Source organism: Elephantulus edwardii, unplaced genomic scaffold (genome assembly GCF_000299155.1).
Source record: "Elephantulus edwardii isolate Elephantulus edwardi_28Jun2011 unplaced genomic scaffold, EleEdw1.0 scaffold00045, whole genome shotgun sequence".
Classification (NCBI taxonomy): Eukaryota; Metazoa; Chordata; class Mammalia; order Macroscelidea; family Macroscelididae; genus Elephantulus; species Elephantulus edwardii.
In genome coordinates, this window is record NW_006399795.1 from 15714651 (window position 1) to 15742250 (window position 27600).

The 27600-nt window shown below is 47.3% G+C and overlaps 2 protein-coding genes across 2 annotated transcripts in view; both read right to left on the reverse strand.

Moving 5' to 3' along the window:
• PRKCZ (protein kinase C, zeta) overlaps positions 1-27600 on the reverse strand; it is a 142210-nt gene that overhangs the window by 29256 nt on the left and 85354 nt on the right. Inside the window, exons 5-10 of the mRNA XM_006885824.1 lie at positions 18043-18128; positions 15540-15671; positions 13756-13831; positions 12648-12700; positions 9965-10153; positions 4557-4654 (exon numbers count right to left, since the gene is read on the reverse strand). Coding sequence (XP_006885886.1) covers positions 4557-4654; positions 9965-10153; positions 12648-12700; positions 13756-13831; positions 15540-15671; positions 18043-18128 — 634 coding nt within the window. The remainder of the gene's footprint in view (positions 1-4556; positions 4655-9964; positions 10154-12647; positions 12701-13755; positions 13832-15539; positions 15672-18042; positions 18129-27600) is intronic.
• Positions 18194-22900, reverse strand: LOC102850970 (60S ribosomal protein L28-like). The gene is made up of 2 exons (XM_006885888.1): positions 22492-22900; positions 18194-18396 (listed from the first exon to the last, which is right to left on the reverse strand). Exons 1-2 carry the CDS (start codon positions 22898-22900, stop codon positions 18194-18196), a joined length of 612 nt encoding a protein of 203 aa, XP_006885950.1.

The following is a 27600-nucleotide window of genomic DNA, read 5'->3' on the forward strand; positions in this document are numbered from 1 at the left end:
GTTTAATTGGTTTCCTGTTGTTCTGAGTCCTGCTGTGAAGTCAGAACACGGTGACATTCATCTGGCCCCTGGCAACGGGCTGTGGCAAAACCCCAGGGCTGCGGCTTCGGAGTGGGACCAATGAGCACAGAGAACATCTCATTAAACCTGCAATTACCTTCTGTAATCCAGGCAAAGAGGCAAAGGCAGCAGCCCGCCTACTCCAAGAACAGCTCCCCTTTGTAAAAGCCAGCGCTCTGGGTCGGCTGGCTGAGTGATTCTCACTACAAGGACGTGCTGGCCGCTCCTGGCATTTCAGGACTTTATCCAAGTGTGCGTCAGGGGGCCAGTGCTCACCAAATGCAGTGAAGCCGATGATGATTTCTGGGTATGGTTTAAAAGCCGCCAAGTGGTGGACTCAAGTTAAAAGCTGGTTGTTATCCCCACCAGAGGCCCAAACACAAACTTATTTACTCAAACACAACAGAACAACACGAGGAAAGGCCGTCACAGCTACAGCTCACTTGTAGTAATGGTTTACCCTCAGCCAGGCCTTTAGTAAACACACTCATTTAATAATATTATTAACCTTCCCAATGAGCTGGGGACCGAGTTCTGGGGGCCTAGTGGTAAGAATCTGCACTGAACTCCTGAATGCAAGCGGTTCAAATCCACCAGCTGCTCCGTGGGAGAAGGAGGCACAATCTCCTCCTGTGCGATTAACTGCTTCTGAAAACCTGCTGGCGGGTTGGTCAGCTCTGGGTTGATTCTGACTTGATGGAACTGAACAACAATGGGCCAGTACGAGGGAACTCTGTTGGCCTACTGGTAAGAAGTTGTGCAGCAATCCCAAAGCCAGGTTGAATCCACTACCTGCTCTGTGGGAGAAGGATGGGCAATCTCCTCCTGAAATTTACCACCTCTGAAAACCTGTCAGAGGGTCGGCTATGAGTTGGTTCTGACTCTATGGCACACAACCACCAGAGCAAACTGGCGAGGAGGGCAGGACTGTTACCCCCTCTTGTAGGCGGAGGTAACTGGGGCACAGAGGCATTCACCTGTTCAAACTCCAATAGATCCCTCAGGGAAGTGCTAAAGTTTGGATCCAAACTGTCAGCTCCCAAACCTCTGCCTTGTCGCTGTCAGGACAACTGCGAGGAGTTTTGAGGAGGACAGACCATCACCAGTGGGAAACAGGCAGCCCAGACTGCTACCTCTGAGGCTCTCTGCTTCTCGAGCTCTGTACCTTGTTTTGTCTTTGAGCCATCTTCCAATCTGTCAGCTATAGATGCTTGATAACAATAAAAATGATTCTCATCCAGACATGCACATGAAGTCTGTCTGACAGAAGGACAATTGACTTCCCACTCCCACAGCCAGTTCTGCATCTATCTGTAAAGTCACCTCTGCATCCCATATTGTCTACACAGGAGCAGGCATCTGAACTCTCCTTTGATGTAGTTATTATGACATCTTACTAGTTCCTTCATTAATTAATGAGCTACATAAAATCTGACAAGTGTTCTCTTTATATATACATGAGAGGCAAGTCTTTAAAAACCCCCAAAAAAACAAAACCAAAAAAAGTCTCTGTCAACACCACTACTGCATACTTCTAAGTGCAAGGCAGGAACTAAATGCTGCAGGCACAAACTTCCTCAGCTCAGTTCTACTTCTAAGGGGCAGGCGTCTTGTGAGGGAGATCAGTACGTGTGTAAATATCACCTTCTTCCTCTCACTGTCAAGCTGGAACCCACTCAACTCATAGCTGACCTTCCCCTGGGTTTCTAAGATGCAAAGCACACAGGGGGTTATTGCCAATCTTTCTCCCACTGATGGATTCAAAGCCACTGATGGATTTGAAAAGGCAAAAAGACACAGCTTTTGGGTTAACAGAGCAATTTCCTACAGATTAGGCCACCAGAGGCCCATGTAAATATATATACATAACACACGTAACAGGGAGCTCTGGTGGCCTAGTGGTGAGAAGCTGCACTGCAATCTCAAAGGCACACAGTTTGAATACACCAGGAACACTGGGGGGAACTCTAGTTATCTGATTCTCCTCCAGTGTGATTTATTGTCTCTGAAAACCCACGGGAGGGTCAGCGACGGGTCAGTTCTGACTTGATAGTAAACAACAACAACAACGTGCACATACCAGTAGTTTGGCAAAGATACAACATTCTCAACAACCAGTGTCACATACTACTAGAAGCAACTGATGGAATCAATTTAAAAACACCTGGGAAACAAAACAGATATCCTGGGATATGACCACGTATGTATGTATGAACGTTGACCATTACTGTAAACACTCTTTTTAAAAGCAATAATAGTAAGTACTTTTGCTGTGGGGATCGGCACACAAATACCTAAAGGATGACAGTTAATTTTTTTAACCTCTAGTTTTCTGCAGCTAGAAACTTGGGAGAGCATTTCTAGTGGCCTGGTCCCAGGAAGCTCTGTGTTCAAGCAGTTTACACAGGCTGTTGTTGTTGGTATTGAGTCATGTACAACTCACAGCGACCATATGAACAACAGGTCTGAACCCTGTCCTGTCCTGTCTCAGCCTTATCACCTCTGACACACTTGAGCCCACTGGTGCAATCAAGGTGTCAGTCACTCTCGTTAAGAATCTTCCTTTTTAGATGGGAGTTGAGATGAAATGTTTGACTATTTCACATCCATATCCCCTATAAGCTTATATATGAAAATTAACTTTAAAAACTCACTTTTTGGGAATCTCATAATTTAAGAAATATGGGGGTTAGGATGGGTTCCTTTCCTCAGGCATATTCTGTAATTACAAAAGACTGTGTTAAATGTTACAACAGAGATATGGAGGAAGTGTGAGGGAGGGCAACAAAGGGAATCATTGACTCCGCTGGGTGTTTCGGGTAAGCTCCGGAAAGGCGAGGTCGTGAGGGAAGGGCAGGATTCCACCCGGCAGTGGAAAGGGCTGTGGCTGGCTGAGCAGAAGCGCTGTGGAGGAGCTGGGCATGCGTCGAGAATGTCCTGCCTGTCCCCTTTGCTTTAACCTGAGGTGGAGCAGAGGAGCAGATGAGGTGAGGAGGGAAAAGACAGCTGGGACCATGTCACACATGGCCCCATCCATACACACAGGAAGCTTGGATTTATCCAGAAGCAACAGGGGACATGATCAGAGGAGCTGCTGAAGCTAGAGAAAGACCTTTCAGACTTAAGTTTTAGAAAGATGGCTTAGTTCCAGCATAGGAAAGCAGGCTGAGTAGGGAGCCCCAGGGACAGGATGCTCCAAAGAGGCTTTGGGCAGGGTTCAGGGGTGAGAGAAAGGAAGGAATGTGAGACATATTCAGAAGGCAGAATCCGTGAGAGCTGGGGTGAGCTAACTGGGAAGTCAGGAGCATCATTAACCAAGACAGAGCAAGCAAGCTGTGCAGGTCTGGGGAACCACAGCTAGTTCCAGGGGCTCTGGAAGACATACAGCCACCCAGCACAGGCAAAAAAGGGGACTCAAGAGCAAGAGAGGGTTGAGAGAAGACAGAAAAGTGTGAGGTGCTGGTCCGATTTACAACTCAGAAATGTGCAGAAGTGTTAGCACTGCAGCTCGAGACTGCTGTTCTTTGAAAGGGCTTGGGCTCCAGGGTGGTCAAGAGTTCCTACTGGGATGTAAAACTTGCCCAGAGTGATGAGGGTGACTCACACGGTCAGTGTTTGGACAAAGCATGTTGAGGCCCTGCTCTTCTCCTGGGGTGGAGTTTTCGTACATACCAGCTAGTGGTGCCTAAAAGACCCTCTCCAGTGAAAACAAGCGTCCAGAGTCCTAATGAACACCTGGTAGACAGTCTGCACGCGCTGCCAACCTGAGGGCAACCAGCATGATCTGCGCGATCTCACAGGAGGATGACTCTGGAAGCCTTGTTTGATTTCTCCAGCACACACACCTTCCCTTTTGCTAAGCTGCTCTGTGAGCTTTCACTCCAGTAAGACCTGGCCACGATTACGACTGTGATGAATCCTAGGAGTCCTTGTAGTGAATTATCAAACCGGGAGATGATCTTCAGGATGCTCAGTTACTACTGTTTCCAAGAAATTAATTGGGCGAGTCCAAGTCAAATGACCAAAGCAAACAGAAAGCTAAACAGAGTATATGCGGAATATTCTAGATCAGCGGTTTAAAACCCTTTTTATTTTTAAAGTGACAGAATTCTAAAAAAAAAAAGTAACAGAATTCTAATACAAGCTTACAAATGAAACTGCTACTACTTATTGATCTATTCCACAAATTAGCAGATCCACAAGCAAAGAAACCTGCCTCTTTCATTCATGGTGGCATCCCTGCACCACCTAACCCAACACCTGCACTCTGTAGAAAGCTTACAGTAAATATTTCATCAACGGAATTAAATAATTTAGATTCAGATGAATGAAATTTACTTAATAAGACACCACTGAAGCTAGTCTGATGAAATAAAAAGCCCCATGATTGCACTCGGGAGTGCTCTCCAGATGAAGATTAAACTCTCATGCCAGACTCGGCACATGCGGTTCAAACTGGAAACCCGCAGAGTCCCAGACACGGCGCCTTTTCTTACCGACTTGCCGTTTGGAAACAGGAGTGTAAGCCGACCAAGAAGGGGTTGCTGGATGCCTGCTCAAACACGTGCTTCTCTGTCTGTACCCAGTCGATGTCCTGAAATAGAAACACAGGAGTGCTAATGAGGCTCTAAACACCCCCACAGGCATCCTGGTGCAGGGGGAGGTAACGGAGGGCAGGCTCCATATCTTCGTGTGGAAAGATAATGCAAAGACGAAAACACACACCTCATCACCACCCCTACCGCCATCCATCACCAGCTCCATGCATCTCCAGCACCACTATGTCATAATCTACCACTACTGTTGTTAGGCACTGTGAACACTGAAAAAAACACCACCCTATGAACAAAAGACCTGAATCCTGGCCTCTCCTGCATCATCCTCATCATCTCCGACATACTGGAGTCCACTGCCACAGTCACTATGTCAATCCAGCTCAGTAAGAGTCTTCCTCTCTTTCACGGACCTTACATTTTTCCAAGTACGATGTCCCTTTCCAAGGAATAGCCTCTCCTAGCAACATGCCCAAAGACTGAAAGACAAAGTTTTGACATCTCTGCCTTCAAGGAGCACTCTTGCTGTACTTTCCCCAAGACAAACCTGTTCATTCTTTTGGCAGTCCATGGAATATTCAGTACTCTTCTCCAACATCATAAGTCAGTGTCATCAATTCTTATTCTGGCATTATAATCTGTAATCACTATCATTCATTAATCTCTACCACCATCATTATCTACTATGACCAATATCCACCATCACAATCTCTATTATTGCCATCACTACTACAAGGAGCTCCCCGATTAAAACAAGCTTGGAAGGAGGAGTGGCATCCACTTCCATAATAGCTTGCCTCCGGAAACCCTATGAACCTGGAGAGAGGATGAAAGGCACCCAAGCATTGAGGACTCGCCTTCATAGGGTCGCTATAAGTTGCCTGAGACTCGACGGCACTTAACAACAATAATATCAACACAGAGAGAGAGATCAGCTGGCTGAGTGGACAGAAAGCGATGCCACCAAGCCAAAGGTGGGTGACTTTTAATCCGCAGCCCTCGGGCCTGTCTTTCATTGTTTTTGTTCAGATATTCCTCTAGGTCGTATAGCCCTGGTGTACAAGTTGCCGTACAGCGGTAACTTGTGGTTGCTGTGTGTGAGGCTGAACACTGTGACACTGATGTGTCAAATGCCTTAATGGTTGGTTACCCAATGCGCACAGAGTAGGGTGGAGCTCCCCAATTAAAACAAGCTTGGAAGGAGGAGTGGCATCCACTTCCATAACAGCTTGCCTCCGGAAACCCTATGAACCTGGAGAGAGGATGAAAGGCACCCAAGTGTCAAGGACTCGCCTTCATAGGGTCGCTATGAGTTGCCTGCAACTCGACGGCACTTAACAACAACAACAACTACAAGGAGAAGAGCATTGAATAGCCCATGAACTTCCAAAAGAATGAAGAGGTACATCTTGGTAAAGATGTAGCTGGAGTGTGCCTTGGAGGCAAGGACAGCAAAGCTTCGTCTCTCATACTTTGGGTATGTTCTTAGGAGAGGCTATTTCTTGGAAATAGTTTGGAAGGGTAGAGGGTCAATGAAAGATAGAAAATCTCCAGCAAGACGGACTGACACGGTGACTACAGCAATGGATGATGAGGGATACAGGGATGGTGAGGATGCATAGGAGAGGACGGGAGTCAGGACTGTTGTTCACAGTATAAGCTGTACTTGACTTGACAGCACCTAACAACAACCACCACCACCCATCATCATCTCCTCCACCAATGGTCTATCACCACCACCATCATTTTCTTTTTACTACTACTGTGGTGTTAGGACTTTTGAAAATGGCTTTTAATATCCATTACCTTAGCCCTCCCTCGCTAGGGGCATGGTCTCCAGCTGCCTCAACTGTGGAACAAGGTTTGCAACTGATCAGTGTCTTCTACATCATTAACAGCTGTGAGACCCACATAAGAGGGAGAACTGGCTAAACTGTAAGACTGTGGTGAGGCATTGCTTGAAGGAGCCCCGGAGACAGAGCCAGTGTTAAAGGTTCTGCTTGCTGGATGACTGAAGGGAGTGCTGACTTCTGGCTGCTATGAGACAAAGCTTGCTGAACGAGAAAACAAGCTTCTTGCATTTGTGTTGCTGGGTTGAGTCTGTACTTTCACTTGTTGATTGAGAAGCTGTCTGAACGTATTAAGGAACTGTATCTTGTCAGTCTGGCTTGGGATGGTTGGACTAACCATGAATAAAGTTTGTGAGTCAATTTGCAACACTGAACCCAGTGATTAGTTAAGTGTAGGAGTATGTCTGACTTTGTAGCTATTTGTTTAGTACTGTGGATATTACTGATGGGGACAGTTCCCCTTTGTAGAGTTAATGGAGGTCAGACTCAGTCTTCTCCATGTTGCTCTTTTGACAACTATCATTCATCACTATCTCCATCATGGTAACCAATCACTCCCACCACCAATCTCTACCACCAACATCATTATAAGCACTACCCATCACCCATTATTATATCTCTGTCACCACCAAGAGATGTTTGACACTGGGAAAGTCTTCTGTTAGGGTCCTCTCCAAAGTCCTACAGAGCAATGATGTCAGACTGAGGGGCATCATTCAAGCCATGGTTTTCCATTCACCAGCCGTGCACCTTAGAGCTGGATAATGACTAGGGATGACGAATCAATGCCTCTGAGTTGTGGTGTTAGAGAGGAGTACTGAATATTCCATGGACAACCAAAGGAACATACATATGTCTTGGAGAAGGTACAAGCAGAGGCAAAGAGGGCAAGGCTTCGTCTCACAGACTTTGGACATATTGTTAGGAGTGGCTATTCCTTGAAAAGGGACATCATGCATGGAAAGGTGAAGGGTCAGCAAAGGAGAGGAAGAGCCTCAGTGAGGTGGGTTGATACAGTATCTGTGGCAATGGGTTCAAGTGTGTTTGGCACGATAAGGATGATGCAGGATACGAGAGGTTCAGAACAGTGGTTCACATGAGTCACACGTGACTTGATGGCACCTAACAACATCCAAGACTCTGGGAACTAAATTAGCAAATGTTTAGGGCTCCCCTCTACTGAGTCAAAAACTGTCTGCACATGCTCTTTCTTGGCTCCGTCCTCCCTGGGATCCCAGCACTGCCTTCTCTTCTCTTTGCTCCCAGAAGATGCTATGCAGGAGAAAGGCTGCAAACCCCATGACTGACTTGAGAGCCCGCTCCCCCACTCAAGTTCCGTAAGTGTCAGACTTGCTCATTCAGAGGCTCCTTCATATTCCCATCAGGCATCTCAAACTTCACAATATTCCCACAGCTAGAGTTCTTGACTATATCCTGCTACTCACTGCTCCCATCTCCAGCTATTACTGTTGTTACAGACTAGTCTTTTCTTCACTTCTAAGAGTCTCAACTAGCCTTCAGGTATAAAAGGACAAGAGTAAAAGTACGTGAAGTCAACAAACATGGAAAGATGTTCAATGTCCTTAGTCATGAGGGAAATGCAGATACAAATTCTCTAAGACCAAACATATTCCCTGCCACTGAGTCGATTCAAACTCACAGCAAACATCTACCAGGTTTCTAAGACCATAAACCTTTACAGAGGACACTGCCCAGCTGTCTCTGAGGTATCAGCTGATGGGTTTGAACCACTGAGCTTTCAGTTAGCAGATATATATTATAAGCCATACTATGAACTTCGAGGACATGTACCAGTTCAGCAGTGATATGTCACCAAGGATCCTTAAAACAGGCACTTGAAAGCTAACACGGCAAAGACAGACAACATCAACTGTTGATGAGGACGTGGAATTGGAACTCTTGTGCGTTGGCACTGGGAATGAAAAATGGTACAGTCACAGTGGAAAATTGCCTGGCAGGTCCTCAAAAGTCAATCCAGAATTATGTACCATGTAACTCAGCAATTCTACTCCTAAGTATTGTTGTTGCATCTCTGAAGCCTGCCCTGTCCTGAGCCAGTTTCACTGACTCCGATACACCTACCCTCACTGCCCCAGTTACTGTATCAATCTGTCTCATCTAGGGTCTTCCTCTGCTGCACTGTCTCTCCACCCTTCCAAGCATAATGTCCTTCTCCAAAGATCAGTCCCTCCTGGCCCCGTGTCTAAAGTATGTGAGACAGCTTCAAAATCCTAGTGTCCAAGAAGAAACTTGGTTTCACTTTCTCCAAGCCAGACTTTATTGATTTTTTGGCAGTTCAAAAAGACTCTTCTCCATCACCACAGCTCAAAGACATCAAAGTATATAAACACAAAATTTGAAAGCAAGGACTCAAATAGCTATGTGTACATGCACATTCACTGCAGCATTTCACAACAGCCAAAAGGTAGAAACATCCCAAGTGTCCATCACAGGTGAATGGATAAACACAATGCGGTCCACACAGACAATGAAATACTACTAAGTTACAAAAAGGAATGACGTACTGACCCAGGCCATGACAGTCTGTATGACTTCATTTGTATCAAGTGTCCCAAATCCACCATCATTGATTCTGACTCACAACAACCCTCTACTGGGGTTCTGAGGCTGTAACTGACAGGAGGAGACTGTCCATTTTTCTCCCACAAATCAACTGGTGGACTGGAACTTCTGACCTTTTGGTAGCAACCTGACACGCTACGTATCACACCACCAGAGCTCTCTCTGAAGTGTCCAGTATAGGTAAATCCACAGAGACAGGAAGTAGCCTGGTGGTCTCTAGAGCTAGAGAGGAAAGGGAGGTGGACCACTTGATGGGTGGGAGGAATGTCTTCACTTAGGGTGATGGAAATATTCTCGGTTTAGACAATAGTGATGGTTGCCTGACCTTATGAATATATTTAATTCATGCCACTGAATTAAGTCTTTAAAATGGTAAATTTTATGTTATGTGTATTTTATAACCACAAAAAGGACACAAAAGCCAGAATTAAGACTCCAATAAACAAACTTGAAATCATAAAATTTCAACCTTGTAACTTTTAGTTCAGAAACCACTGCCTTGAGATGTTTTAAGACAGCATATAGTCTCAACACTTCAGCAATGTTGTTTATGAAGGCAACAAAGCTGAGTGGAGGTCACATTGTGGACGCAAACGGGGCCACCACCTTGAGGGGGTCTTTCTACCTCACCTTCCCTTCCACCCTGAGGACACAGAGTCAGCCTAGCCCAAAGGGACATCGCAATAATGGCAGTGGTGCTGAGCTCACTCTGGACTCTTCTTAATTTTCATTATATTGTAATGCAAACAATCTATCTGCTTAAGAATATTAGTCTCCTTGCACCCATTCATTTGACTATAATCTAAAGGGGGTTTGTGTTCAGAATACAGGGCTTCCTCAGCACATATCCACTGCCAGGGGAGTGCTTGGTTCCCCAGGTCCTCCAGGGGAACTGACCTCGTCATCATGGACCAGCTCCTTCTTCACCACCTTCATGGCGTAGATCTGGTCGTTCTTTTTCAACCGCACCAAGAGGACTTTGGCGTAGCTTCCTCGCCCGATGACTCTGATTAGGTCAAAGTCCTGCAGCCCAAGCCCCTGAGATATTTTGATTCCATCCATCCCATCAATAACTGGTTTAAGGTCCTGTGGGGTGAGAAGGAAACAAAGCAAAAGTTCGTAGATAAAAGGGATCTTTAGTGAGATTCAGAGACTGATGCCTCATTTATCCCCATCAACCAGGATCTTGCTCCACAGAGCTCACAGCCATCACTGTACTCACTCAGGGACAGGTCATTTCTGCACTATAGCCTCTACTTTCCAATCCACCCCCGAAATCAAAGAATGAGAGTGTGGCCACCATCAGTTAGTCAGTTTGTTGTCCTGTGGTGGCTTCCATGTTACCAGAATGGCAGTTACATCACTGTCATTTCAAAATATCAGCAGGGTCATCTTTGGTGGACAAGTTACAGCAGATCTTTTAGACTAGGAAGAAAAGCTCAGTGAACGATTTCCAAAATGATGTTAGGTGCTGTCCAACTGACTACAACTCATAGAGACCCTATAACTGAGGAGCAATGATGTCAGTTTGAGGACTAAGTTGTGTCTGATTCAGGTCATGGTCATTCTGATCACTTGCTATGAGTTTCAGAGTTGGACAATGAACAAGGATGACAGAAGAAGAACTGATGCCTTTGAGGTGTGGTGAGAAGAGTACTGAATATCCCATGGACTGCCAAAAGAACAAACGAATGTATTTTGGAAAAAGTACAGCCTGAGTGCTCCTTAGAGAAAAAGATGATACAGCTTTGTCTCACATACTTCAGGCATTTTGCTAGGAGAGGTAATTTCTTAAAGAGGGACATCATGCTTGGAAAGGTGGAGGGTTGGCAAAAGAGAGGGAGACCCTCAACCAGATGGACTGACATAGTGACTGTTGCAAAGGGCTCGAGTGTATCAGGAAGTATAGGATAGGCTTAAGGTATGTTGTTCATAGGGTTGCTATGGGTTGTACTCGACTTGACAGCACCTAACAACAACAGGGTGATCCTATTAACGACAGATCAAAAACCTTGTCCTATCTTCATAATCACAATCTATGAGGTATCTTCCCTGGCAAAATTTAGCCCATGAAGATCCTATATGAATCAGAACAGAACTCTGATTTGTCTGAATTGAACATGTCACCAGAAGGGATTAATAATTAGATGAGGACATCATGTTTGGTGAAGAGGTGGGCCAGCATGCGTGAAGAAGACCCTTGGTGAGGAGGACTGGCCCAGTAGCCGCAATGAAGGACTTGAATGGGGACTGGGCACTGTTTCTTCCTATTGTACATAAGTTGAGTCTGTTCACCATGAGCTGAGCAGAGTCAATGGCAGCTTACAGCAACAAAGAGTGAAGAACTTATCAAGGAAGAAGCTGGAAGCCCAAACACTACTGGTGGCTACAGACGAGCAATGAGTCCCAAGCCCCATGTGGTTCTCATGGGAGGTGTGGGACTCCCAGAGGGCCATAGGCCTGGCTAAAGAGATGGTCAGGGGGTCCAGAGATCCCCAGTCATGCAGCTGGGGTCACCAGAGTGCCTGAGGCGGTGTTCCCATCATTGGGCTTCCCCCTGGGGGGATTACAAAGCATAACCTGTTAACATTTGCAAGAATATACCAAACCCCAGAGCAAGTATTATTAGAAATACATAATGAAAGAGTGAAGCAATCCAATTAGGAACAGCAGCTTCCCTCCTGCGAGTGGTTTCTGGCAAGAATGTGTGTGGTGGGGGAAGGAGGGAGTGGCACAGGGCTGTTCTGTGAAACAAAACGGATCCTGTGTTCCTCGTGCCTCTGCCTCACTGCAGACCCAGAATGACCAATCAGATACATCTAGAGGGTGACATCTGTCAGTCACTTTGCAAAAGACCTTTGCAAAGTAGAGCAGTTTCTTGAGGTTTTGTGAAAAAGGGTTAAAAATAGCAGCCTGCATTATTCAGTTTTCCTTCCTCAGGAAGATGACAGAATTGTGCATCCTTAATTTGCCAAAGAAGGTGGAGATGCAAGACTTCAGCTCCACAACCAGGCCCAGCATCCATTCTGCCATCTGGGTAGACAGGGCGCTAGGATGGCCACAGCTACACAGGCCTTCAGAATCAGGAGGGAGGGCAGGGTCAAGAAACTGATCCCAAGTTACCCTAGTAACAACAGCCTCTGAGGGACTCACAGAGAACGTGCCTGAGGCATGATCCCAATGAACATACAATAGTTCAGAGATAGGTGTGATCGGTTCCCTAACACCACAGAAGAGGAGCCCAAAGATCAGAGTGGTCCCCTGCCCCTAACTCACACCAGGACTGCTTTTGGGCACAAGGCCACAGAAATCCAACTAATGACCCTCTACTCCAACATCAGCTCTGTAAGAACACTGGACACGCAGTGGCTCATGCCTTGCGACAGTCACTTTGTCCATCTATCCTGACCTCTGTGCTAAATGTGCAGAGCAACACAAGGACTTCACCTTGAACTGCCCAAGAATCAGGCTCTTCTACTTTATAATCATTCTATAAACTATCTAACTCATTTTTAAAATGTTCAACATTGCCCTAGAAGTGAGGAAGACCCTGGAAATACGAAAGATCTGATACACTCACCTCAGAATCGTCTTTAATGTTGTCATGTTTCCGGGTTGAAGAAATATATGCAACTAGTGAAGAGAGGGAGAAAAAGAGAGACGTTAGTGGTGTCATCAGGAATACAGCCACAGAAGCCTCAGATGGTCATGGCTGGCCCTCCACAGTGGCCCATGGTCAACCTGCAGTATTCAAGACAAGTCCACCAATCAGGCCTGACTCAACTAGAGTCTGGTGAAGAGTAAAGGTCTCTGGGCATCACATCTGAGACAGGACCTGGGAATTGACACTTGGAACAAGTTTCCCTGGGGTTTGTTTTTTATCTGAACCAGTCATAAGACTTGTGACTAGTCTTGTTTTAGAATATATGGATGGATAAATGGATGGACAGATATCTGAACCATGGAGGAATAGGTGAATGGATAAACAGATATATGGACTTATTTTATAAACGGTTGCTTATGTACAGTCTCCTTTGTTAAGGGTTCTCTCTTGCATGACCTCATTTAACCCATAGCAGGCTGCCAGGGGGTCAGGATTTCATATTTATCAAAGGCAAGTTAGAGCTTTCAGATAACATTCTGTTTCAGAGCTATGGAAGCTAAGAAAGGATCACTGAAACAACCAGTGTTTGATATCTCTCTAAATGCTTTTTAAAAAAAACACTCCCTTTCCCCAAAACCCAAGAAAACACAATACACACATGACTGTTATGTGGCAGAATGGGGTCCAGGGGTCCTAAGTGTGCACATTTGGACAGTGGCAAGATTGTGGGAGATACTCGAATGAGGTGGTAGGAATAGTAAGAGGGCTCTCAGAATTCCTCAAGTGTGTGAAGAGGGAAAAGACCTCCCCAACTCTCGTGGTGGTACCTCATGAAGCCACTGCCCCAGGTGCTCCCCCAAACTGTCCATCCTACCCCAACTGCCTGTTGCTGCCTGGTGATCTGCTAGGGGACCTCAGAAGAGGGAGACCCTGAGATGATATGCCCAGTGCATCAGCCAGGTCGGCTGTGCCTGTCCACATGGACCCTTGGGGAGTAGACAAGATTTGGAAGAGCTGATGGTCAGGAAAGGGGGGGAAGGTCAAAAGGGGCCCCAGGTAGGAAGTGAGAAAGCAGCAGCCCTACTCTCTTCAGTGTTCTCTGGGTCCACATCGTCATTCTTGTCGTCTACTGGAGGTTCCTGGGAAGGCATGACAGAATCCTGCGGGGAGAAAGGCCTGTGAGTGCGCCCCAGGTGTCAGCATGGGCTCCAGGACGCAGGTGTGCAATCGCATCACAGGTGCAGCACACCACAGGGTCGTCCCCATCCACAGCCCACACGCCCACACTGTTTCTACAACTTTACGGTACAGTCACCCAACAGTCAACCCATGGTGGCTGAGTGGTAAGGATTTGCACTGACAATCCAAAGACACACAGTTCAAATCCACCGGCTGCTCTGCATGGGCAGTCTCCTCTCAGGTGACTGACAGCCTCTGAAAATCTGCTGGAGGTTCTGCCATGAGCCAGTTCCAACTCAACAGCACAAAACACCAACATACATCCCATAGAATCATTTCTAAAACCAACTGCACAGTCTCCCTGCACACATCTCGTGTAATCATATCCCATGCAGCCACATCCCGTGTAATCACATCATTTCTATAACCACACTCTGGTCACCTCGCAGTGTATCAAAGGAAGGACAAGGAAGTTACCCTGTGGCTTCAGTCAGATGCCCACTCAGCCTCCTTGGGAATGGCCTTCCAGAAGGTGCTTTCACATACTACGCAGCCTTTCCTTCCCTCCACACTGTCTCCCAGTAACCACACCCTGAATTCCTCCCAGGGACCCCTATGCTGACATCATTATGCAGACATTCCTAGGCCAGAAGTCTAGCTCTCACACAGCCCTAAGACACTCTGAGCTTTGGAATCTCTCTTATGTCCTGGAGCCAAAGGAACAATAAATAGAGACACAGGTTGCATGTGTCATTATGGCTTCTGGTACACGTGGCTGGAAGGCTTCCTAGAAGGACACAGCCAGTGTGTACCAGTGACTTGACAAGTCAATTGCAACTCATGCCAACACTCCATGGGGTTTTTGAGGCTGCACATCTTTATAGGTGGAGATTGCCTATCTTTCTTCCAAGCAGCACCTGGTGGGTTCGAACTGCTGACTTTTTTAGGTTGCCAGAACATCACATAACACATTATGCTACCAGAGCTCCTTAAACCACAATAAAACTTCTTTTTGGAAGAAATTTTGGAAAAATTTCTTTTCTACCTTCCACACTGGAGCTTCCCTCCACCCTGTGCTTTACAGTGGCACAGCCAGGTGGGGGTAAAGGCAGGAGGCTGGGCAGTAGAGCCCTCAGTAAGGAAAAGCCCCTCATGCACCAATAATAATATCTGAAGTGACATTAAAGGGTGCAGCTGCCAGGATCATGGGCTCATCACCAAGAGCACAAACTGGTTTCCCAGGAATGCTCAGGAGGGGACCATAAAAGGTGAGGGGCACCCCAGGAGTCACAGAGGGAGCTTGGCTGCACCTCCACAGCAGCCACATGTACAAAGGAGTGTCCCCTGACTCTTCAGCACAGGGTGGGTACACTAGTGGTCCTTACAAGATATGAGGGGCTCAGAAAGAAGTCCAGCCCACTGCCCTGACCCTTGCCCCCAAATCATTTACCCTTTAGCCTAGAGATACCCTTTCCCTTTGTCTCGCTGATCTACCCAAGGATTCTGGCCACAGGGGATACTGTGAACCCTCTGAGATGGACACAGGCACCGAGGACCACAGAATTAGCAAGGGCAAAGGTGAAGATCCCCACTAGACCTGCTCCTGCTCAGGTATCTCCCCAGGATAAGACTGTCCTGCACACCGGCCCCCTCCACCCCGCCGGCCACCTCTCCAGCCTCGGGACTCACCATATGCTTTTCGCAGGTCAGCGGGACGAGGATGTGGCAGCGTTTATGGACCAGGAGTTTGCAGTTGATACACTTGTAGCCTTGCTTTCCGAGACCCCATATCCTTTCGCTGCACTGGCCGCAGTACGCTTTCTGGAGACAGGGAACTCAGCGTCATTGCTTGGACCCACCCTGCCCTCTGGGTGCTTCCCGAGGGACTTGCTGACCATTTCCAGCTGATTTTTCTTGAAAGATGACACAGAACTGGGGCAGGGTTGGCACTGTCCCCTCATCAAACCAGCACCAGAGTTAGTCCGCATCGTGGGGTCAGGGAAGCCTGCCCTTGCAAACTGTCCGCTGTCCTGGACAGGGCCACGTATGGCTGACGGGCGTGGGGAAAGCCCCTCGCCCCACTCCACCGATACACATCAGCTCATCTGCATGACTTCATGGCAACACATACCTATCTTCACTAGTCTGATGTTCTAGAGAAGTCAGCCTAAGATATCAATGTTCACTAGAGCCAGAAGGTGTGAATAACCCAAATGTCCACCACAAGATAGATAAATGAAATAAATTCCACCCATTCGGTGGTCTCTCTAGACGGCAGCTATTATTCTACCATCAAGAGACCAAAAGACCAAATAGTGTAGGATCCCACTAATATGAAAGCCTGAGAACAGGCTCATGCAGAGGCCAAAGGTCATCAGGAGTTTCCAAGGGTAGCAGTAGGGGAAAAGGGACAGTCCTTGCTTACGGGGCACTGGGCTTTTGTTAAGGAAGATGACGACTAATGGTGATACAGCATGGTAAGCACAATTCATGCCACTGAAAGTGCACTTAGAAACGGCTGAAATGGTAAATGCTTTGTTAACATGTTTTACTATGATTTAAGAGAGAGAACACAACTGTACAGTTTTCCAGTCTGAACTGAATTCATTTAAGAAAACGGACCAATCCCTGACAATAGGTCAGCATGGGTGTGGCAGGGTGTTTTAAAGCCCCCGAGGGTGGTGCTTTGTGCTGGCAGCCCTGGGAAACCAGCAGGGCCGGTTGGAGAGCCTGGACTGGGGTCAGTCCCTCTCTTCAAAAGAGGAAGGAGCCAGGCTGAGGGTGGGGGTGGCTGTGGTGGGAATGAGGTGTGCTGGGCTCTGCGGGCCTCTGTACCCCATCTACTAGGAACCTTAGGCACCCGTCCTGTTTGCGGGGGTCCCTACCTGACACTGACTTTCCAGGTGGGATATGCAGGCACTAGGTCTTCCTGAGAAGTCCTCTAGGCTCCTGTCTGATCCTGCCCTTCTACGTACTGCCCCTTCAACCCTGCATCTCAGCACTGTCCATATCCCTCCTGGTCACTCAGGAGCATGACCAGGCCTCACTCATGTGTCCACACTCCATGGCAGGAGATAACACAGTAGTCAGCCCTGGAGGGAGACTCAACCCCCTGAGACCTGTCCAGGGTAGCTTAAGGACAGGATGGAGGAAGTGGAGGCTCTATTCTAGGGTAACAGTGGACTCAATGTGAGGCCCTTGCAGCACAAACAAGGTGAGAGTAGCCACTGCTCCTGGCATAGGTCAACCTTAGGGGGCACGGCCCAGACACCATGATATGCAGCCCCCATGACCATTACACTACTGTCACCCCACTTTGCAGCTGGGTACAAGGCAGGAAGGATCATGCCCAAGACACTCAGTCTAGGCCTGGGTTCTGAACATGAGGCTCCTGGGATGTGTCTGAGCCATTGGCCGGGTGGTACCTGCCAAGATGTGGGGACGAGGCGCCAAGTGGAACTGCAGGCTTCCAGGATGACCCATTCATACACACCCCAGGGTCAACCCCTGCCATATGGGACAGGCCCAACTGTCACTGTACCTCCAGGTGTCAAACACCCTCTCTCTCCATTTTGAAATTATATCATCAGAAAGTTACTAAATCACCTGACTTCTAGAAAACGCAAAAGTGTTAGAGAGAGGTGATGGAGAAATGAGTTAGCACACCCACAGACTAGATATGGCCAGGGTGGTGGGCGTGAATGTAGGCTGTGGAGGGGTGCAGGTCACCCATAGCAGGGGAAGGCTGACTAAGGCTTCTGGGCCCATGCGGACCCTCAGTGGCAAGGGCTCTGCCTGCAGTGAGAACACACATCTGCTACCACCTGTAGAATGGGCAGCCTCCCATCATGGGTGACTAAGGACGCCCCGTGGTGGTGTTCCTGAGATGGACCAACAGCTCAGAGCGTCACATGTCACTCCACATAGAAACTGAGCTGGAAATTTAATGGGAAAATCTCCCGGGCAAAGCACTCATGCTGCGGCGCCCATGCCACAGGGGTTGGCCCCTTCCTCCTATGCCCAGTACGTGGGGAAAGGAATCCCTGGTTTGGGCAGGCAGCATCTCTCAGTTTCCTCCCCCCCCCCCCCCCCCATGCCCCATCAGCTTGTGAAGAACAGAGTAAGAGCCTCAGCAGCCACACTGTGCTGCCCTCCACTGGCATCCCCAGGGCTCTGTCCCCACAACACTCACCCTGTTAAAGCGCTTGGCTTGGAAGAGATGGCCGTTGGCGCGGTAGAGCTTCCTCCATCTTCTGGCTCCACGGCGGTAGATGGACTCTGGAAAGGAGATGGGAAAGGCGTAAAGAAATGGCATCCTGGCCACCAGACCACGCACACTGAGGCTAGGCCCGGCTGTGGGAGCCCCAGACCAGGACGGCGGCATCCCAAGTTGGCTGTGTCCAGTCCCAATTCTCACATGATTCCTTATCTGGACCCAGAGCTGTGGCACAGAGAGGCAGCCCAGGTGTGGGGATGGAGGCGGAGAGCCACGGGGAGGGGGGGCCCTGACCAGCTGGGGGGCCGCCTCTCGAAGGCGGGTCAGCGTCTGCAGGAATGAGGCGCGGCCAGCATGCTCACAGCCCTGCCTGTCCTCCGGTTTGTTTTGCTTTCCACGCGCCTTCCCTCTGGGCTGCTCCAGGAAAACCAGGATCTTTTCCTACACAGGGACACTGTTCAACAGAGCTGCGGGCTGGGCACTACGTACACAGGCCCATGTGCGGAAGCCGCTTGGGACGCGCTGCTGAGACCGCGGTCAGGTTAACAGGCAGAGCTGACCCACACTGCTGCAGCCAGGACCCTGGTGGGCCGCGCACAGGCCCTGCTCTCCTCTAACGTCACCAGCCTCGGGGGAGAGGCAAGCAGCTGGATTCCAGCACCAAACCCCAACATTCAAGTGGAGCGGTACCAAAGACGTTATTTCCACAACATGCATTAAATAATTCTGACTTGAAGGGAATAGTACTGTTTCTTAAGTGTTGGCACTATATTGATGGCAAGAACTATTGGTTTTATTCCTCCTTAAACATGCTTCTCACTCTGCTCCTTGCAAACACTGAGAGGCAGATGCGAGTAAAAATAAAATCCGCAGAGGTATAAAGCACAAAGGCAAGCTTTGTGCTCTTACCAAATGCTCCTCTAAAAGCCACTTTCATGAGCAAAATGAAAGAGCCAGGAGTACACCAATGTGGAAATTGTAACGAAATGTTTTTAAAACCAGCAAATTACCAGCTCTGACAGGAACCTGGCCAAGAGCAATCACAGCTATGGCAAAACAAGAGACCAACCCCACCAGATCCTTCTGGAAGTGGGAGCCCCCAAAAATCGAGGGTGAGCTGCAGCCAGACTCCCTCTCACTCCATCCTCAGGCCAAATCTTCAAAGTCTTACTGGGGTCTGCAGGAGACAAACACCTGGGAGGGGCAGCAATGGGGCTACCACCTCACAGATGCGCCTCTGACCACAGGCGCACCACGGTCAGCTCACTTTAGGCACTTGTCTCGACACAGATTCACTGTCCCACGTGGCCAGCATGTCCCTGCCTGCCTTACCTCACATGTGACACCCCTAACCAACTACTCAGAAAGTTTAGGTTCCTAGCTGAGGCCACCGCTGACCAAGGCTGCTCTACGGGCACTGTCTGAGAGGGAGTTACCAAATTGACCTTCATGCAATTACAGCCAGAGACAACGGCTACAGGGATGATCTGGAACTAAAGCCTGTCAAGAGAATCAACTTATTAAAACTCACACATATGGATAAAGATTTCTTTCCTAGGCATCAGGACTTGCCATCAAGTCAATCCAACTCACGGCTACCCCAAGTGTGTCAGAGTAGAACTGGGCTCCACAGGGTTTTCAGGGGCTGATTTTTTTAGATGTTTATCATTGGGCTTCTCTTCAAAGGCACCTGGGTGGACCTGAACTTCTACCCTTTCTTTGTTGGCTGCTGAGTATGTTCCTAGTGTGCTCCACCTAGGGCTCCTATGAAGCAGTAGGCATGTCTGGGCCCAAGATTTAGAATTCTATGCCAGATGAACAAGGTCTTAGCGAGAGAGCTCTTCTGATGATAGAAATGAGAAGGAAGTTGCTTGTCAGGGTCAGTGGGGATGACTGCTAGGGGCCAGGATAGCTGTCAATTAATCCTCCAGGTAAGAGAGCTTGAGGGAGCTCTGATACCCTAGTGGTAAGATGCTGCATGGCAATTCTGAAGACATATGGTAAAAATCCATTAGCTACTCTGCAGAAGAAAAACAGGCAATCTTCTGTGCAATTAATCACCTCTGAAAACCCACCAGGGGCCAGCTATGGGTCAATTCTGACTCGACAGAACACAACAACACCACCACCACCACCACCACAAGAGAGCTTGAGGGTAGGTAAGGGTAAAGATGCAGGACAAGGACAGGAAAAAGAGATCATCAAAAGAAATTCTAAGAACACACCCTACTGAATAGCCTTTGAGTTAAACCAACACCTTGGACAGTAAAGAAACTCGACCCAGCAGAGACCAAGGCTCAGGGGACAAATGGATTGTTGTGGGTGATCTGTGTTCCCTAAAAAGTTACATGGATATTCAAACCCTGTCCCTGTGAATGTGATCCGTTGGGGAAGGGGTTTCCTTTTGTTATGTGAACGAGGTCACATTGGAGTAGAATTGATCCTAAACCCAATTACTTCTGAGACAAGGAGCAGGACAGCCCCAGGCACACCCAGGGAAAGACAGAAGCCAAGGAAGGCTGAGGAACTCTTGGATTGCTGACAAGGAAGACCTTTCCCCACATCAATGCCCTAATTTGAACTGCTATTCTCAAAAACTTGTTCTCACCCCTTTGTGACATTTTTGTTTCAGTAGTGTTAACCACTGGGATGGATAGTAAGGCCACCATGGCCCTGAAGGTATGGTGCATGGCTATTGTTCATGAATACAATGCAATGACCTCAAAAACAACCAGAAAAGTTATCCACAGTAAGAAAAAGCAATCCCTGCCTCACACCATATACAAACTTGACTCCCTAGGAAAGGACATGGTTAAAGATAGAATGCAATACTCTTTTTTAAAAAAGGAAGAAAGAAAATAGAGATCTTAATAATACCAGAATTTAAAAAGTGCTGCAATTATGATATGGTGTTGCTGGAGACAGTGAGATTATTTCGGGATAGGGCAGGGTTCGGAGCCACTGTGAGCCGTAGTCAACTCAATAGCACATAACAACATAATTATGCGATGTCCCCACTGCCTGAAATCTGAAGACAAAAGGCACCTGCCAAAAAGGAGGAGATAAACTGATCTGATGGCATTAAATGCAGGCCAAGTCCATCAACAGGTCATCATGAGAAAGATAAGCTCCACACTGGATGAGATATATGTATAATTCAGGACATAGAATCTCTGTAAATCAACCAAACCATGGCAATTGTGAACAAAAGCAAGGACAAGCCTTCAGAGAACTTATAATGGGAAATGAGTATCTGAAATGAGGCCCCACCTTATGAGCTACTGGCGAATTCCAAGACCACAGGCAGTAAGTATACTTTACAATAAAGGGAACTACCCAAATGCATCTCCTACATCCCAAAAATCATTAAGGGTGCAATTGCTGGTGTTGTTATGAGCCAATGAGTTGGAACTGACTCATAGTCAACCCTCTGTTGGGTTTTTGGAGAATGTCAATCACACTGGAGGAGACTCTCCATCTTTTTCCCTAAGAGCAGCTGATGAATTTGAACCTTATGCCTTTGGGTTGGAAGCACAACTCCTTACCATCTGGCCACCACTGCAACTCAATGAAATAGCACAACCAGGAATTGCTCATTCTCCTGGAAGGTTCTACATGAGTACCTGCGGGGTTTTTAAGGAGGACTACTTGCTTCCACTGGGCCCCAGCTCTTTCACTGCTCCAATATCAAGGCCCAAGAGAAGTTCTTGCATGTAGGCTCAGAGAATATTCAAGATACTCACAAAAGACCATAAGGTTGACTGACAAGACAATGGACAAATAAACTGTGGACAAGGTCTACACAGTGAGATAATTATCAGCTGTAAACACCAACTTCAGTGATACTCTGCAGTACTAACACATCTTTAAGGTACTATAAGACAAATCCCCTGATGATAGACTGGATGAGCTTGCTAAAGTAGAGTGTCTGGGGGGGAAAAGGGAAGGTTTTATTTTTTTGAGGATCTTCTATCGTCAACAATAGGGACTGACACATTGGTGACAACAATGGGCTCAAACACAAGAGGACAGCACAGGGGGCAGCGCTTCTTTCTACCGGACACAGAGCCACTACAAGTTGGAGCCGAACAAGAGAAATCTTTATGGAAGCGGACTAGCAGACAGGTTTAACTCCAAAATGCTTCTGGATGGATTTGAACCAGCAACTTTTGGTGAGCATCTGAGTGCAAACTGTTTGTGCAACCCAGGAACCTTCTTCAAGGCAATTCTTGTGAATTCAAGTGAATGCTCAAGCTCAGATTCAGGAACAGACAGAGTGCAAGCACAGGCAATTTGTTTATTTTTTTTAATTGTGGTAGAATATACTTAATACATATTTGCGATTTTTTTTTAATTTTTTTTTTTTTTTTGTGGAGCTGAGCTGTCTTTCTTGCTGGGGTGCTGGTGCGGCTGGTGCTCTGGAGCGCTTGGTGGGGCGGGTTCGCTTCCCCTTCACCATCACGGGCTTCTTCTGGCCGCGCAGGGTGGCGCTGGCCCTGCGGCTGGTAGCCATGCACAAGTTGGGCCGGTACTTGTTCTTGTGGATCATGTGGCGGATGCTGCTGAGTGTGGCCCGGCCGTTCTTGTGGATGGTGGTCCACATGTGGGAGGTGGCCGGCTTCCTCTGGCCTGACCTCCACTTCATCACCACCACGACCCTCTTGTTGTCGGGGGCCGGCTCCACGCGCAAGGTCTTGCGGTGGATCAGCTGGCTATAGTGGAAGGAGTTGCAGGCTTTTAGGTTACTGGGCTCAGTGCTGTAAGTCTGCTTGTTCCTCTTAATCAAGAAGCTGGAGCAGTTACACACTACCATCCATTGCAGATGGGCAGACATGGCGGCAGCTCTTCTTGCAGGGGCGGCCGGAGATGGAAAGAGCATATGTGCGATTTTGACACATATAATTCAGTAACACTAATTATATCTCCCATGTCAGGGACCTCTCCAAAATACTAAAGAGCAATGATGTCAGTATAGAGACTAAGGTATACCAGATTAAAGTCATGGTCTCGACAATTACTTGCTAGGCATCAGAAAGCTGGACAATGATTAAGGATGACAGAAGAAGAATCAATGTCTTTGAGTTGTGGTGCTGAAGAAGAGCATTGGGCATACTATGGACTACAAAAAACAGGCATGTCCTGGAGAGGGTGTAACCAGGCTGCTCCTTGGAGGCAAGGATTTTGAAGCTTTGTCTCGCATACTTCAGGTATGCTGCCAGGAGGGACCAGTCCTCAGAGAAGGTCATCATGCTTGGAAGGGTGGAGGAACAGCACAAGAGACACTGACCCTGGATGAAAAGGACTGACACAGTAATTGGGATAACCTGGATAAGTGTGTTGGAGACAGTGAGATTGGCTCAGGATAGGGTGGGGTTCAGAGTGAGTCACAGGCAATTCAATGGCACATAATGCCATATGACAATCACCATTTCCAATTTTTGTCATTATCCTTAAAAGACGCTCAGTGTTCCTTAAGGTGAGTCTGAGTCCACGTTTTGCTCTTGGTTGTATGGGGTGGACACACAGTTCCATCGTGTCAAAATACTCTGCTTCTGCGTAGTTTTGTGTATGCAACATGAAACAAACAAAAACTTAAATTAAAAGCATACAGGGAGGGAAGAGCTCCATACAGCTAGATACAATTATAAATGAATTTAAAATACTTTCTTCAGACTCATCTCCAAAAAACGGCATCTCCTTATTTATGTTGTGAGGTGCCCTTAAGTTGGTTCCAACTCCACAGCGATCCTACGTGCAACCGACAGAACCACAGAAACATTGCCCAGTCTTGTCCCATCCTCACAATCATTGCTGTTTGAGCTCATTAGTGTAGCCACCGACGGGTCATCTGTGTCCGTGAGGGTCTTCCTCTTTTCCATAATGATGCCCTTCCTGATAAAACATCCGAAGTACAGGAGATACAGTGTCATCATCTTCAAGTGTAAGCATTATTCTGGACGTACTTCTTCCAAGACAGATTTGCTCATTCTTGTGGTATATTCAGTATTTGCTGCCAATGATGATTGAAAAGCTTCAGTGCTTCTTAGGTCTTCTTTATTCATTGTTCATCTTTCACATGCATATGAGGTGAAAATAACATCGGCTGTGTCAGGCTTGTCTTAGTTCTCAAAAGTGACATCTTTGTGTTTCAGACTTTAAAGAGGTCTTTAGCGGCAGATATTCCCAATGCAATAAACTTATTACTGTCTCACGGAGTCTGACTCCGAGAGATACCATATATGACAGAATAGAACGGCTCGCAGAATTTCTAAGGTTGCGAGTCTTTACGAATTGGACTGTCACATCTTTATTCCATAGAGCAGATGTCGGGTTTGAACTACTGACCTTTCAATTAGCAGAAAGTGCTTGACACTATACCTCCACAGCTTCTAACCAATGCAATACACTATTTAATTTGTAGACTGCTGCTTCTGAGGACACTGGTTGTGGATCCAAGCAAAATTAAAACTTTGCCAACTTCAATATTTTCTTCCTTTATGTTGATGCTGCTTATTTGTCCAGTTGTGAGGATTTTGATTTTCCTTTATGTTGAAGTGTAATCCACATGGAAGTCACTGATCTGCATCAGTGTTTCAAGTCCTCTTCATTTTCAGCAAGCACATTTTTTTATGACTTTAAGGATTTATTTTAGAATTTTTTTTGGGGGGTGGGTGGGGAGTGGGTTGTTGTTGTTAAGTGCCACTGAGTTGAATACGACTCATGGTGACTCTATGAACAACAGATCTGAATCCTATTCTATCCTGTACCTTTCTCATCCATCACCTCTGACACACGTGATCCCCCTGCTGCTGTCACTGTGTCAATCCACTTCGTTGTGGTTCTTCCACCTTTCCAAGCAGGATGTCCCTTTCCAAGGAACAGCCTCTCCTAGCAACACATTCAAAACATGCCAGGAGTTTCTCCACCCTTGACTTCAAAGAATACTCTGACTGTACCTTCTCCAAGACATATTTGTTTGGTTGTTTTTGGCAGTCCATGGGGTGTTCAGGGAGTCTCTGAGGACTCATCCTGCTCCCTGTGCAACTCAGAGGCAACACCCATCCCCTGGCTGGGCACCCTACCCGCTGGCTCTCTGGAGACTGTCGGGAACCTGGGGAATGGTCCCCACACTGCCCTCAGGTGGCACACAAGAGCAGCAAGGAAGAGACTAAAGCAGCAGTAAGCCCAAGGGAGAGAGTCATGTCAGCAAGGCTCATCAGCTCCTGGACCCGGAGGGACAAGCAGCTGAGCCTGAAGCCTATGTCTCACCCAGCTGGCCCAACACAGGGAGTTATTGGGATGGACTGCGTTTCTGTGTCCACTCAGGGGCACCTTAAAAGGCAGGCCTGGCAGCTTGCTTCTGAAAATCTAGCTAGTGAAATCCTGTGGAGAATGTCTGCTCTAAGCAGTGTTCCTTAAAGGAATTTTCCCTATGGGATCCAGGTGTCAACCACAACTAGAAAGGTTACCTGCCACCCTTAGGCAGAGAGCATCTCTTAAAGGTGGTGGGATAATGTGGAAAAGGATAGTAAAAATGGCAGTGTCACAGAAAAAAAGGTACATGGGGAAAATCATGAATGTATGTTCTGCTAAATAGATTTTCACCAGCCAACCAGCAAATCTCATGGTCTTCCTCTGACACTCATGAGGCTGTCAGGACTAGAGGGCAGCTTAGTGGCAACTGATAACTCCCCAGAGGGGAGGGCCCTAGACAGCATGTTGGTGTCCCTTGATACCTTAGCTCCACCAGCCAGGCTGGACTGCTGGGCCCAACCCTGTCCTAAGGGCAATCACCTGAGAGGGGGGAGGGGACTGGGACATAAGATCTACTCACACATCAGGGCCTTACAAGAGGAGCCAGGAGACCCTCAAGATGACAGGGTGTGGAGATGTGGAGAGACACTGGGGTTGTATTTTTTAATTTTTATTTTTTAAATTTGAGTAAATTTTGAGTCACAAAGAATCTGCAGAGTTCCCATATACCTTCTGCCAGTTCTCTAAGTATTACCATGCTATGTAAATTTAACACAGCTCTGGTGACTTAATGGTTAAGCCTTTGGCTGTTAAATGTAAGGTGAGCAATTTAAACCTACCCAGAAGCTGTATAAGAGCAAGATCAAATGGTCTATTTCTATAAATATGAAAGCTAAGAAAACTTTATGAGGCGCTGGTATAAAATAAAAATTAAAAAAGAAAACTTTATGGGACAGTTTTTCTATTTTGTTGTTGGGTGCTATAAAGTATGACTCATATGACCCTATGGAACAATAGATCTGAACTCTGTCCTGTCCTGTGCCATTCTCATTATTTCAGACATCAAGTCCACTTCAGCAGTTACTGTGGTTGAGGTTACATCTGGTTGAGGGTCTTCTTTTCTTTTGCAACCCTCTACCTTTCTGAGAATAATGTCCCTCCCCAATGAATAGCCTCTCCTGAGTTTTCCTGAGATGTAATCCATATTGAAGCCTGTAGTGTGTGATCATCTGCGGCAAATGCTTCTGCTCTGTTACATGTGGCCAACACAACTAAATGCCACATGAGCCAGACTTCTTAGGACTGTAGTAATTTCCAGAAAAACTGAAAAATTGACACGTTAAGATGGAGAGTCCTCACATACCCCACGCTCTAGCTCCTAGCAGCTGACGTTAGTATGCAATGACGCTGTTACGTGCTGTCAAGCTGCCTCCAATGCCAAGGGACCCCATGAACAGAAGAACGGACCCTGCCTGATGCTGCACCATCACAGTCTCACGTGCTTGAGCAATGCTGGTGTGTGATTTTCAACTCCAGTCTTGTACTTTCTGCACATTCCCTTACTCTCTCTCCTTTCCTGTCTCAGGATCCTACATGACATTTAGTTGTTATTTCTCCTCAGGCTCCTCTGGGCTATGAAGGTTCCTAAGTCTGTCCTTGATTAGGATAGTGCCATGCATTTAAGTGTGACCCCATCCTCCCCTCAAAATATGTTTTGGAATCTCGACCCTGTATCTGTAATTCTCTTAGGAGAAAAGATTCTCTTTGTTGGGCTAATGAAGCTGTGCAAGTGTATCCTAAACGTCATCGCTGCTGAATGCTGTACGAATAGTGCACAGACGAGAAACTCTAACTAGGGATGAGAGATGTCACCTGGAGATCACCAAGGAGCCGAGGGCCACAGGGTGACAGGAGGTGACACAAGGATCTTCCCCTGGAGACAGCCATCCCCTAGCGCCAGGACCCTGAATTCCAATTTACAGCCTCCTCAATGATGAGAAAATAAAATTTCTTTAAAGCCACCCACCAGTGTTATTTCTGTCACAGCAGCACTAGGAGACTAAGGCAAGGACCACGGAGAACACCCTCCAGCACCGAGCGTGGTGGTGTCTCTCCCTTCTTTCAACCTGAGTGCAGAAAACCTTTAGAGATGCTTTCTGCTCTGCTTTGAGATGCTATAATTAGGACAGCCACGCGGATGCTAACAAGCTTCGTCTCCATGGCAATCAGATGCCTGCAAGCTGACAAGGCCAAGGAAACACATGCTGAAGAACTAAGCTT